Raw genomic sequence first — 14,636 nt, forward strand, 5'->3', positions numbered from 1 at the left:
TGGGTCAAGAAAACCTAGGGCAGTGTGACTTCCTTTTCCCCAGTCTAAAGTTTGCTAACCCTTCAAGGTACCAGTTTCTTTGCAAAAAGATAACCTTCAAACATAGCAGGTCCCCTGCTCAGCCAGTGTGGCTCAGCGACTGAGCATCAACCCTTGAACCAGAAGGTCACGGTTCAATTCCCAATCAGTGCTTAGGTTGCTGGCTCGATTCTCAGTGTGGGGCATGCAGAAGGCAGCCGATCAATGATTTTCTCTCATCATTGATGTTTCTATCCCTCACTTTCTTTCCCTTCCTCTCTCTGAAATCAATAGAAACATTTAAGAAAACACATAGTAGGTCTGCACCTGAATGGGAAGGTGGCTTGGTAAGAGCATGTCTAAAAAAGAGAGAGGCCAGCCCAGTGGTGTCACTGTGCTGTAGGTGGGGTGCCCAGGCTCTTAGGGTGCATTCCTTCCTTCCCTCAGCTGTCCTGGCACCATGGGCTCCATGGCTGTCCCACCCATCCCACATGGGCTCTGTTGGTGTCCCCGTGTCTGTCTACCTCACTGAGCAGAGGGCTCTCCGACAGGAGGCCTCCATCCTGTACCTGTGCTTCCCAAGGTTTGCTCTGACTGGAGTAGGTCCTCAGTTGCCGTGTGGGATTGAATTGATTTGTGTAAGCAAAAAGAAAGGAAAATAGGCAAGTTCAAGTGTATCTGTTCCATAGAATTCAGTGCATGCACCAAAACAAAGCTTTGAAATAATTTATTGACCTGAAAGAGCAATCAAACACACTACTACTTAAGAACAACAAGAGTAGAAGGGTGAGTATCAAAGTCCATCTTGGTTATAATCATAAACACACACCAGAGAAAAAACAAACGAAAAGTATACAAAAAATGTACAGCAGTTGCGTTTAGGAAGTGGGATTTGTGGGTGATTTTGATGTCCGAGTTTTTTCCCCTTTGTGTTTTAAAGCATTTTTTAGAAACAATTTCTGTTATTGGAAAAATGGTTTTTAAGGAATTACAAATTTCAGGAACAAGGGAACAGAGCATGATAAATGGGAGGTGCCTGGTGAGTGGTGAAGTGTTAGAGACATTTAGGGTAAATAAGTTTGAGTTAAGGTCCCTCTCAACTCTCTACATCAAGACAGAGTCCCCACCCCATGCTGCCTGTAGACAGTCTCCTGTCTTCCAGCCTCAACACCATCACTGGTCGTTTTTCTAGTGATGGGCACAAGGTGGGAGCCAGAGATCCAGAGGAAGAAAAGCAAGCCAGCCTCCTTTAGCCTGTTAGTAATTTCTGCCATAAAGCCATCAGAATCTCCTGCCCCAGCACCTGACTCACAGGGAAGGGAGATTCCAGAAATATTCAGGAAGAAAGGAATGGTCATGGGAATAATGACTCCCCTCCCTTCTATGGCTGTTTCCACAAGGACACACATGACCCACGTGGTCTGTGTGGAGACCACTGCCTCAACTGCTTGTTATTTGTGGACACAAAAATCCTCCTGAAGGGAAGTTCCACTGCCAACAGCAGCTTCCCAATCCTATTTCCCGTTAGGACTCAAGTTCTTCCATCACGAGTTCTGTGTTTCTCAGGGTTTCCAGGAGCCCAAACCCTGCAGTGGGGCGGGGGTTGCAGGGGAGGCAGCTGCTGGCTCCTGATTGGCTCCAGGCTCTGAGCTAAGTCATGGGTGGGAAATCACTCTTTGCAAGTTCACTGGTGGTGGGGATAGAGAAGAGGGGATGCTCAGTGGCTTTGTTTGCAAATGTGAATGTTCACAAATCGGAAACCCTTTTTGGGGCCAAGCCCTTCACTGGCACCCTTTGTCTGGTCTTCTGGAATCTTCTCCAGTTCACTCATTCATTTTCAGGGAGAAGTTCATGGAGAAGACTCAAGCCCCAGAGGTGATTTAGTCTAAGACCACCTCAGCCCTAGAGGGTGTCCGTCTTTCCATGCTGTGTCTATGGTCCGGGTCTGCGGGGGACAGCCTAGCTGCCTCCTCTCCGCCAGCGGGCCTGCCAGGCCACTCTTGCAGTGGTTTTAGTCAGAACCCATTAGAGAGCTCTTGCTCCGCGGTGGAGGGGGACATGGAGCTGGTCCTCTCCAGCCTCTCGGTGCGAAGGAAGGGGAGCCATTTGGCCAGGCGCACGACCAGGAGCCTGTGGAACAGCTGGCGCAGGTACTTGCGGAACCTCTCGCCCACAAAGACGTAGACAATGGGGTTGATGCAGCAGTGCGTGTAGGCAATCACCTCCGTCACCTGGATGGCCAGGTCCAGCTGTTTGCTCTGCTCACAGTCATTAACCAAGATTTCATTTTGAAAAGCAGAAATAAACAAAGTCAGGTTGTAGGGGGTCCAAAAGAGAAAGAAGAGGATCATGATGACAAAAATGAGGCGGACGGCTCTGGCCTTCTTCTCATTGGGGCGTCTGAGCAGAATCTTTATAATTCCTGTGTAGCAGATGATCATGATCACCAGGGGCAGAATCAGCCCCAAGATGTTCATTTTCAGAGCCTGGAACTGTTGCCATTGTTTTAGGTGTTGGTGAGGGAAATGAAGGCTGCAGGTGAAATGACTGGACTCCCACTGGATCTTAGAAAAGTAAAAGCCCGGGATGGCAGCCAGGATGGCCAGAACCCAGGCGATGAGGCTGGAGATGATACCAAAGATGATAGTTCTGGCCCGCAGAGCGAACACAGCATGGACAATGGCCAGGTACCTGTCGATGGTCAGCAGGATCATGAAAAAGATCTCACTGTACAGGCCTATGAAGTAAAGCCCCGACAGAAACTTACACATGCCTTCGCTGAACCTCCAGGTATCCTTCAGATCGTAGTCAACCCAGAAGGGCAGCGTGAAGAGGAAGAGCAGGTCAGACACGGCCAGGTTGAGGAGGTAGATGCTGGTCATGCTCTTGAGCCTCTTATATTGCAGGAGGACAAGGACCACTAGGAAGTTGCCAACCAGGCCAATGACAAATACCAGGGAGTACAAGGGGGGCAGCAGCTGAGACCCGAAAGCCCTCACATCTTCTTTATGGCATGGGGTTGAGTCATCATCGTAATACTCTGTGGTCACTTCATAGACGTTTGCAGTGGTTGATGGTTCCATGCTGGCTTCTCCCATGAGTCCAGGAAGATGGTTTCTGTATGACTTTGCTGTCAGAGGCAGTGGTCTATGGACAACAAAGACAAGGCAGTGATTATATGTCCTCATCCACTTGACAGCTGTTTGCTGAGTGCCTCCTGGGCACTATACCCTGGGGCCCAACGTTGAGCGAGGGGGACCCAGGTGCTCTCTGCCCTCATGGAAACTAGAGTTTAATGGCGGGAACAGGGAAAGTAAATAACTGAGTGAACAAGTCATGAATTCAATTACTTTGGTGATGAGTATTGTGAAGGAAAAGTCCGATAGATGGAGAACCCAGACAAAGGGAGACCTTCCCACATTCTTCATCACCAATGCTTCCCTCATGTGTCCTCTGGACTTGGCATTGGACTTGGTGTTATACAAGCCTGGAGGGGCACCAATATTAGAGGCGATGACACAGAAGTTCCGAGTGGTTAGAGCACATATCTGGTGAGAATGAGAGCTGGAGCTCCAACCCGGTGCCCATCCCCGAAACCACTGCCTCCTGTCACAGAGCAATGGCCTTGCTCTTTGGAGTCCAGAGAAGGACTTGGGAAGGAAGACAGTCCTGGATGAGAGACAAAAACTAACCAAGGGGTCTTCATGGCTTTTGGGACTAAAAAGTTTCTCAGCTGGATTTACACAGGGTGTGGGGGGCATGTGAAAATGTGTAGACTTTTGAATTTTTTTTTTTTTTTTTATTGTCACGAAGGCTAGGGATGCTCCTATCATTTGTTAGGCAGGGCCAAGGATGTACTATAGGGCAGAAATTATCCTACCCAAACCCCAGTAGTGCTGCCATAGTGAAATTCTAGAAGGCCAACCCGTCTCTTCATAGAAGGCTTCAGGGACACCAAGGTGAGCTCAGCCTGGCCCACTTTACATGGCCCTGACGGGGCAGAGGCAGGTCTACAGTAACTGTAGGCCTCCCGTGAGAGCTGTAAGGATTCAGAGGAAAGCTCAGGTTGGGTGGAGTGGGGTAACCTAGTGAGAAGAGGAGTTTCTGAGGAGGAAGAGCTCACAACAGCCTCAAGCCATGAGGTGTTACACAACAACCAGACGGACCCTGAAATTCTGCTGAAATAGGCTTTTAAATATTTCTACCCAAGGTTGCCTCGAGACAAGCAAAAACAAACACAAACAAAACGATAGGTTGCTATTATAGGACTCCTCCATCCCGGCTTTTTAACCCTCCTTTTCAATTCCTTCTGACCACTTATTGAAGACACCTCCCCAAGGGAAGCACGGGCTTTGGTGTAACCGACCAGCTCTGTGACCTTGAAGAGGTTAATCTACCTCTCTGAGCCTCAGTTCCTTATCTTTAGTGTGGGAAAGTAACAGTTACCTTGAAGGGCTACTGTAAGGTAAAATATGAGAAAAGGACCGGGACCTTAGTAAGTATTAGGGGGCTTCCTTCCCTGAGGCCTGTTGCCACCAGAAGTGTCCCAGGCTGCAATCCTATTCTGGCTGATGCCCTCCAAATCCCCGCATCCCCCTTCGCCATCTCTATATAGTAGATCTAGAAAGTGAATTCTGCCTGACAATGCTGAACACAACAGCCCCTCCCATATGAACTGTACTTTGAAATTTTCAGTATGTTACTGTCAATCTGAATTGCTTTGACTTAAACACCAGTCAATAAAGTAGGTGGCACCTATATTTTTTAGGTCTGATTGAATAATCGAATCGATATCCCCTCCCTGGGAAACTGACCTTTAGATCATTTCAAAACATCTAAGTGATATTCCTTTCACTTAGACCACATTTCATTTGCTAAGGCCAGTAACTTTCCCCTCTGGACTTGCCTAGGATCCCAATCTGCACAGAAAATTCTCCGACAAATAAAGCCCGCCTAGAGTCCTTTAAGACCTCTGACTCCCCATCCCTAGGTGCTGATGCCATTTGGGGGCTCAGTCCATCTGGAAACCGGTTTGGCTCAGTGGATAGAGCGTCAGCCTGCGGATTGAAAGGTCCCGGGTTCAATTCCGGTCAAGGGCACGTACCTTGATTGCGGGCACATCCCCAGTAGGGGGTGTGCAAGAGGCAGATGATTGATGATTCTCTCTCATCGATGTTTCTAACTCTCTATCTCTCTCCTTATTGTGGGGAACACTCCCTCCGCACCCCCTAAAACAACCCCTCTTGGCTGTCTCCTTAAAAACCTTGGCCACTTTAAACTCATGGAGATCTGGTCCAAGAGCCTCATTTTCGTTTGTAACTGTTTGCCCGCAATCTAAACTAGGCAATGAGTCTCAATGGGCCTGAAAAGGGCACTGTTGATTTTAACACATGGTGCGATTTAGATAATTGCTGTCACTTCGATGGAAAAGAGATTCCCTATGTCCAGGTCTTTTTTTACCCTTAATCAGATCCTTCTTCTTTACACAAAACATCGAACCCCTAACACTTCTGATTCTGAATCTACTTTTGACCCAACAGACCAGTGACCCTCACCCCCTTCGGTGCCTCTCTCTCACCTGCAGTAGATTCCCCAAATCTAGACCTCCCCTAACCAAAAACCCCCTTTTCTTCAGGCCCCCGAGGGCCCAAATCCTGAGAACTCGATTCAATACAGCCTTTCCCCACCTAACCCTTGCTCTTGGGCCACCAAAGACTGCCTTCCTCAACAGCCGCTTCTATTCCTGAGCCCATTCTACCCCTGAGGGAAGGAGCAGGAACCAAGGGGATAGTCCGGGTGCACATCCCATTCTCTATGTCTGACCTTTCCCAGATTGGAAAAAGATGAAGTTATTTTTCCACCAACTTGACCATTTTTACTAAGGAATTTGAGTACCTGACCCAGTCCTATGACTGACCTGGCATGACATCTATGTCATCCTGTCCTCCTCTCTCACCCCAGAGAAGAAGGAGCATGTATGGCTGGCAGCTCAGCACCATGCCCATGCTCTCCATAGACAGGGCACAACGGCCAACCGGTTGGTTCTGGCATGGTCCCCAAACGGATCCGAGATGGGACAATCAGGTTAGTCCTCTAGAGCGCCAGCTCCATAGCCATGTAATCACCTGTCCTATTGCCAGACTCAAAAGGCTGCCTATAAGGCGGTCAGCGATGACAAACTTAATGAAATCACTCAGGGTCCTGGCGAAAACCTAGCTCCCTTCCTCTCCCGCCTCATGGAGGCCTAACAGAAATTTACCACCTTGGACCCCACCTTCCGTGAGGGACCTCTTTTTCTGAACACCCATGTTATAGCCAATCAGCCCCCAACATACACCACAAACTTCAAAAAATACACACAGGCCCACAAACCTCTCAAAAAGACCCTGTCAACCTGGCCTTTAAGGTCTTTAATAATAGAGACAATAAGACCCAAAACAAAAAGCAAAGGTGAGATCAGGCCAAGGCTGAGGCCCAGAAGGAGGCCTTTCAGCTCCTGGCACCGCTCTCACATACCCCAAAGGAAGTGCCGGTCCTCCGACAAGGGTAAGTCAGGGGCTAAGCCTCCCCTGAGCCTCTGCTTCAAATGCAACAAGGAAGGACTCTGAGCCACGTCCTGCCCAAACCTGAGACCACTCCCGAGCTCTGCCCAAGGGGCGGAAGGGAAGGCCACTGGAAATCAGACTGTAGTCTGGCCCCTCCAGGTAAGACCTCAGCCAGTCCAGCATGGCCGCCCTCTGGACCTGGTGTGGAGCTCCCAGTCCTCCTGGGACTGGCCACAGAAGACTGAAGCTGCCCAGGCCCTGACAGGGCCCACAGACTTACATCACCAGAACAGAGCCTCAGGGAACAATTATGGTGGCAGGTAAGCCCATCTCCTTTTTAATTGATACTGGGGTCACTTATTTTGCCTTCCTCAAGTTCACCAGGACCCTCATCCCCTCCTTAGTCTCTGTTATGGGAGTTGATGGATTAGTCTCACAGCCATTAGCCACCTTACATCATCTTACTAGACACACCCTTTATCTACTCTTTTCCTACCCTCAGTGCCCAACTGGGGCCACTGCATCCCCTCACAATCACCTACCTCGGTTTCACTCTCACTCCATAAAGCCAACCATTACCTTAGACCAATGTTTCCCAAAGTGTGGTACGCGTTCCCCCAGGGGTACGGGAAGAGTCTGGTAAGGGTACGCGTTGCACCGGAGTTTGGTGGGGATTTGCACTGCACCGTGCTTACTGTGCCTACTTCTACGTTCTCATGAGTATGAGGGGTACTCAGCGTGATGAAAATTATAGAAGGGGTAGACATATGTCAAAAGTTTGGGAAACACTTAGACCATAGACCATAAATGCCTTATCTCCTCCATAACTGTCCCCTATTCTGGGCAAGAAATACTCTCTTTTCTCAGGTTCACTGGGCAAAGAGGATAATGACATTGAAAGGTCCCTGGCTCCAGAGCCAGAACTTACCACTGTGTAATGATTTAAACTTGAGTGAACGTGTTCACTTTGTGTGAATTAAGCATAGCATGACTGACTTAGAGCGCATATTTTGAAGTAGTTTTGAAGTTGTAACCCTGAGTGTGTGTGAATGCCCTAGCAGGTGCTGATCTTTAAAGTTGTAACATGCTGACCGCACATGTGAACACCCTACCATGTGTTAATCTCTAAAGTTGTAAACAAGTAGCAATGTGTCAGGGAATTGCTGCCTGTGAGACCTCCGATAAGACACACTGAAGACCCATTGGTTATACCCAGAAGGAACACGGGACCGCCCAGAATTGGCCATAAAAGAAGGGACCTAGAGGCACGGGTCAGAGGCCACGAAAGGCTCCTCCACCTGACGTGCTCTCTGCATGAAATTCTGCCGGAGTACGCTGCTACTTTGCCCGTGAGCCGAAGATCGTGACTGGCCGTGACCGAAGTGCTCCAGCGGCGTGTTCCTGTCCAGTGTGTGTGTCTGTCGGCGCGGATCTCCAGGTGACCTGCCTAGGCTTCTGGAAACCACCAGGACTCTGGTAAATAAACCGTGTGATTCGTGCATCTTAAATGTTTGTCTCTTGTCTTTAGTTTATGCTCGGTCAAACTTAGTAAGAATGGTGGGCAGCCCGTATAAGTCCAGTTTCTGGCTGAGGGATCCCAGTCACCTGTGCATACGTTCCCACCTGAGGGTGAGTCAGGGATGCCATCCAAATATTAACAGAAAGGGCCACAAAGATTAGAGGTCAATCAACTTCATGGGACTACTGGCTAAAAAACATAAATTGGTCTACCTGGCTACTTCCCTTCAGAGGACCATTGACATTCCTATTCCGCATCATTGTTTTTGACCCCTGTATTCTGCGCCATTTTTCCTTTTTCCTTTAGGAACCCCTTTGAGCCTTCGCCAACCAGTCTCTTGGGGAAATTATGCTGCTGCAACTCCTTGCTCCACCCAGGCGGCATCTATACAGTGTTCTAGACAACTACAACGCCCATCCCCTTTTGATCTCCATGTCCCCTATCAGCAGGAAATAACCATGGAAGAAATGGCCTCCGTCCCTATTCCATAAAACAAAGAGGCTGGAATGTTAGGCCTGATCAAATAATCAAATTGATACTCCTGTCCTTTAGATCATTTCGAAACCAACCTTTAGATCATTTCAAAACTGACATTCCCTTTCACTTAGACAGGAGACAGATCTACTCAAAACAGAGTTCTACTCAAAACATTCTATTTGCTAAGACCAGTTACTTTCCCCTCCAGACTTGCCCAAGATCCTGACCCACCCAGAGAATTCCACACTGAAAAAAACCCCATCTAAAATCCTTTAAAATCTCTGATTCCCTGTCTCTGGGTCAGGATGCCATTTGGGGGCTCAGCCCATCTGGTTTCCAGATGACCTAATACATTTACAATTCTTTACCACTCTTGGCCTCATGCGTTCCTCCTTTGGTGAGTCTAGAAATATCAGAATCCCCATCTTCAATCTGGACTCTCTAGTGCTCTTCCTTCTACACTGCTTAATGAATGCTTCCTGCTTAGACATTACACTTCTGCAGTGGCCATTGAAAATTAATGCACATGACAGGTGTTGGGTACCCCAGCTGGAGGGCTGTTATTTCCTGCCAAATCCATTCCTCTGGCTCACTCCTCCACCTTTGGACTTGCCCCTTGATTGAATAAGTGGCCCTCTTTCTGGAGAAACCCAGGCTGGCAATCACTACCAAAGCTGTGTCGACAACCTCTGATTTCTGCTGCCACTGCCAGTGCTGGCAGATCGGCTCCACAGTCAGCATTTCGGGGCCCAGTGGGTTTATAGTGGAAGTAACAAGCACTTTGGAAGCACAAAGAACATCTAGTGTAAGACTGACCCCATGAGCCCAGTTTGGGGGGAATTTTGGCCAAGGTCAAGGCGCACTGAGCCAGCATTGTCAGGTGCCATTTAAACAGAGTCATCTTCATACCCTCGACCTCCAACTCTAGTCCCTGTTTTCTCAACTTGTTGGGCACCATGGAGTAACTCCAGGACACACTGCTTCCTGAAAGGGTTAAAGAGAATAAAACGGCAGAGAAAACTTATCATGCTTAGCGAATATCTTGCAAAAAGCTTGCAACCTGGAGTACGGCATAGCTTAGATAACCTGAGGACACCTGGTGATGGGAGACAGAAGGACCGGACTCTGACACCAGCAGAAACTGCCTGCAGCCAGCAATGGCTGACAAAAGCCTTCCCTCCCTTTAGTCGAGGCTAACTCCTTTTTTTTGGATTCAGCCCACCTGCACCCAGACGTCTGAAGTAAAAGCTCTGTTGATACATTATGGCTTCATGTCATAGGTGCTCCATCCCGACCCACTCAACCTTTCACTCCCAAAGAGAGATGGGCTGGTGGGGGGAGGGGGACTTGGAGGAGAAACCAAGGACCCCGTTGTCATCCAACCTGCCAGTCATGCTGTAGTCTTAGCTGCAAAAGTCTGCCCCCAGGTCATTACACAGTGGTCAGTTCTGGCCCTGGAGCCAGGAACTTATCAATGTCATTATCCGTGGGAATTGATGCGTCTCTGAGCAGAGAAAAGGCAGTCTGCGAGGGTAAAGACACGGGGCCTGAAGGTGTGCAGCTGGCTTATCCTGGCACATAAGAACCAACTGTTTGCATGTCCTCCCAACTCCACATTCAGCATTTGGAAGCTTGAAATAAACCAGAGTGGGAATATTTACACGCGAAAATTGGCACGACTAGCAATCAGGGGAACCCATTATGAAATATTTAGCAGCACATCAGTGCCTCCCCCACTCCCCAGCCGCAGTCTCAATAGCTTAAGAGCTGTCCTGCTAGTCAGAGCGGGGACTAACAAGTCAATGAGTGGCACCCAGCCTGGTGGCAGGTTTTGCAAACTTCTGGGAACTTCTAACTCTGGAAATCTGTTCCAGCTACAGAAGTAGATACCTCCAAGCAGCCTCCGTGCCCCTCTATCTTCGGAACAAAATTTTGCTGCCTCTTTGTTAGTAAAACAGAATAGATGCATCCCAAGAAGTCATCTGGCCAATTCCCTGCCTTCAGGGGAGTGAAATTCTACCTCCTTCGAACTCAGCCCACCATCTGCCTTAGCCCACCGTCTCCCTGGTTCTAGTCTTCTTAAGAAATTGGTTCAGCACCAGAGCGTCCTTGCACCTGCAGGGACTTTTCTAATTCCGACCTCCCTCTTGCTCCTATGACTTCATACAACACACATGACTTTCATGTACACGGGGAAACTTGGCAAGTGATTTCCTCTTGAATAGCCTTCCACAGAAAGTGCCTCTTGTCCCTTCATACTGGGCTGACTTTTTCAGTAACCAACAACCTATCATTCAAGAAAGCTTCCCTTACTTAGCAAAAAATGAAAACCTATTTTATGCATGAGTAGCCAGTCTTATTAATCCACCCACTCTCGGTATAGCTACATGGTTCACTGCCTTACAAGTGCATCAACAGGCTACTCAGACATCTGTCTGGTCCATGGAGGATCCCTCCCCCCACCTCCCACCCCGCCTTTCCGTTTGAGGAGATAGATAAAGCAATGATCCCCTGCAACGTGAGCAGGACCACAGTACCTGCATGTATTCAACCCAGATTGCCCTACACAGAAACTGACAAGACAGAAAAGACAGGGGCCACTTACTCTGGCGTCAGGGGATTTTGTCCACGAAGTCTTTGTTTCTTAAAGCTTTCAAAGTCTCTGCAAAATTCAAGATCTTGACAGAGTCGTAAGTCCTCAGCTTCCTGTGTAATAATGGAGATAGGACTCTGGGGGGTTCTCAGGTGTTCAGAATAAGAAAGGGAAAAAAATTCTTCTTTTTGTCGAGTTGGGTGTCCATGAATGGCCAAAATGTTCACCGGTGGCCAGTTCCTGGAGCTGAGTTCACTCGAAGGATTTTCTTTGGTCACTTGACTGCACTTCGCCCTGGAAACTCTGCCTTTAAGGGGATTGGGTAGGGTGTGGTGGGGTGGAGTTGAGTTGGGCGAGGGAGGTGGCAAAGAGGTGTTCCCAGAACTTGTGGAGTACTGAGGGCTGGAAATGGAAGAATAGGCAGATGCAGGGCGTGGAGTTGTTGTGGTCAGTGAGTAGCTTTTTTTTTTTTTTTTTTTTTTTAAAATAAAGACTGCAAATGAGAGGATTTAAACCGGAACAGCGAGTCCTTTGTTCCTCAAAATGACCGATAAACTAGAGGCAGCAGCTTCTCTTTGGCGCCCCCTACATTCTTCACTTCTGACAGCTCACTGTCCCTCTCTTCTCCCCAGTTTGCCCCCTTCCTCATCCTACCCCCCAAACCCCAAACCCCCCAGAGTTGATTTTACCTAGAGGAGCCTCCAGCCTGAAATGAATACAAGTCTGTAGGATAGAGTATGGCCACCTCTTCTGAGACTGGGCTCCTATTTAATGCAATGGTCCAACACAGGCCAAGTTCAAATCCCAGCTCTCCGCTTGAGACATGAGCGGATCACTAGCCTTCCTAAGTCTTGGTTCCCCCTCCATCAAACGAGAATATTGAATGCTTAGGCTCATAGGAGGATGCATGAGGTCTTCTTGTGTGAAAAATGTCATGAGAATCTGTCACAAAGGAAAATGTCTGATAAGTGAAGCTTATTACGATTTTCCCCACAACTACCAACACCTGCTCCGTGCTTGAGTCTATCTCAGTTTCCATCTGCTTTCCTGTAAACAGGGGCTCTGCTAACCTTTCTCACAATCTGCCGCAAAGTGCCATCAGAAATCATAAACCTGAACGTGCTTTGAAAATGCTGTTTTTCAAGGCTCAGTTTCCTCATCTGTAAAAATGAAGACTTCAGATGAGGTGCCCCAGTGCCCCCTTCCTATGAACATCCCATGTGACTGCTGGATTGGGTATTCCCTCTTTGACAGCCTGTCCACAGAGAGATGGTGGAAGAGAGAGGTAAAATGGTAACAGATTGACAACAATGGCCATCGGCCTGGAACTTGCCACCTTTGTGCAGAGAGCAGGGTGTATGTGAAGGGGTGCATGTCCGTGAAGAGCCTCTGAAATCAGACAGTCCTTTGTTTACATCCTAGGCCCATGGTCGGTTTGCCACTCTGTTGACTAATGGGCTTGTCACATACTCCACTGTCATATACTCCTTTACCTCTTTGCGCACAATAGACCACAACTGCCTAATCCTCACAGCTTCCATGAGGTTACATTTAGTCTAGCAGTGATTGGCAAACTCATTAGTCAACAGAACCATAGTTTGCCAACCACTGTCCTCGGCCTACCTTTTACTGCCCGTGGGCACATTAATTAAGCTCCTAAGTGTCTCATTCCTCTTCTCTGGAGCCAAGTTAACAAGGATCAACTGGAATGCGCATATGCTGCTGGCGGAAGTATAAATTGGTACAACCACTTGGCAAACTGTCTAGCGGTAGGTCAAATGATACACATGCCTTTACCTACCCAGACACTCCGCCAATGGGCGAGAGGCCGGCCCTGCTGGCTATAAAGATCCTTTCATTAACTTCCTGAGAGAAAGATTAGTGGAAGGAGGTGTTGGCTTGAGTCCAACCTGCCTGTCCCAGGTCGGCCCCCAGACTCTGCCCCCAGGAGCTGGGACAGGATGGGTCTAATGAAAGGAAGCTGTGCGCTCCTCCCTGCTGCTCCCGCAATTACTTCCTTCCACACACTCAAGGCGGGGCTTGACCTGAGCTCTCCTGCAAGAAACCTCTGGCCCTTTCACAACTTCTGCCGGTTGTTTGTTTGTTTTTCACATGCTTCCTAAGAAACATCCCATGTGACTGCTGGGTTGGGTCTCCCCTCTTTGACAGCCTGTCCACAGAGAGATGGTGGAAGAGAGAGGTAAAAAGGTAACCTATGTCCTAATCCGACTGCCACTTGCTTTGTTGTGGCTATTGTTTTCTCCTGAAAGATTTCTGCTTTAGTTGATGTACAATGAGAATCTAGAAGATCGGAGGGTAATAGTTTTGGGGTCAGGTTGCTACATATAACTTAGTAGACCTGTGAGTAGCCTGAAAGAGGTACCAACAATATCTTGCCCATCTTGGGAGGGGCCAGGACAGAACAAGCCCCTGGAGACCTCAGGGAAAACGCGACGGGTCCTGCCTTCACGTTTGGTCACGATGTCATCCTCACCTTCAGCTAAAGGACAGCAGGCGCCCGTCCATCTGGAAGCAGTATGATGCAGGTGGAAAAGAGCACCTGAGAGGTCAGCCCAGCTCTGCCCGTCACTCTCTCAGTGGCTTTTGCCAAGTCCTGGCTGAATCTCCCTTTCCTCGTCTATAACACAAGCTAGCAGGAGCACCCCTGCCCACCTCCTGGGGCTGCTGTGGAGACCTCTGTCAAAATGAGAGAATGGGCCAGAGAGCAGTTGGCAACTGTGTCGTGATGGCCACACATGAGGCCAGCATCTCCTAGAGCTCTCCTAAGGAACCCTAGTTCTGAGGGAGGTTAACGGGTGTTATTTGGAAAAGAACTCTTTTCAATGTTAAGAATAGGTTTGGGAAGTTCTGGGTTAGCAGAATATAAATCGGTTCCCCACCGCAGGCCTTCTCAGAGACTTGCGTGTACTCTGAATCTCCGTGAGTGTTTTCCAGTGTATGAGAGAAGCATTATGTAGAAAACCGGGAAGTCCCACACTACACCCTTTTGAGCAAAGGCAGACTAGAGAACACAACAGTCCCTCAGCGGAGGACACAGGCATCATCTTGACAGTTATCATGTTAACGCTTGGATCATAAGAGACATCAAATACATTGGATAGGTTAGTTTAACCAGTGATAGCCAAAGAGGAGCCACTACCTGAAAGACATGGAGGCTCTTGATACAAAAAATGGCCCAGGAGAGAGCTTCGGGCCACATGGGGAGAACCTGAGGGAGATCCCCAGAGTCACCTCATGGCCTGCCAGAGTCTATAGACTCCTGAGTCATATTTCTATCAGGAATCGTATGTGGTTGTGTTTATTCTCATTTTAACTTTTTCTAAAGCTGAATTTCTGGATGAAGTGGGCTCCCAGGATGCCTCCCCCTCCCTTCCCCTTCTGGGAGACCCTCCCAACACCGATCTTGTCCGAGGGGCTAGAAGTCACCTCTCCACTTAGAGATGCCTCACAGAACCCACGGCAA

General features: G+C 48.6%; 1 protein-coding gene across 1 annotated transcript; it reads right to left on the minus strand.

Moving 5' to 3' along the window:
* Positions 1-729: 729 nt before the first annotated feature.
* On the minus strand, positions 730-11,491 carry CCR1 (C-C motif chemokine receptor 1). The gene is made up of 2 exons (XM_036432084.2): positions 11,165-11,491; positions 730-3,165 (listed from the first exon to the last, which is right to left on the minus strand). The coding sequence occupies exon 2, from the start codon at positions 3,114-3,116 to the stop codon at positions 2,034-2,036; it is 1,083 nt and encodes a 360-aa protein (XP_036287977.1). The 5' UTR covers positions 3,117-3,165; positions 11,165-11,491; the 3' UTR covers positions 730-2,033.
* Between the last annotated feature and the right edge of the window lie 3,145 nt (positions 11,492-14,636).

Source organism: Pipistrellus kuhlii, unplaced genomic scaffold (genome assembly GCF_014108245.1).
Source record: "Pipistrellus kuhlii isolate mPipKuh1 unplaced genomic scaffold, mPipKuh1.p scaffold_m20_p_11, whole genome shotgun sequence".
Classification (NCBI taxonomy): domain Eukaryota; kingdom Metazoa; phylum Chordata; class Mammalia; order Chiroptera; family Vespertilionidae; genus Pipistrellus; species Pipistrellus kuhlii.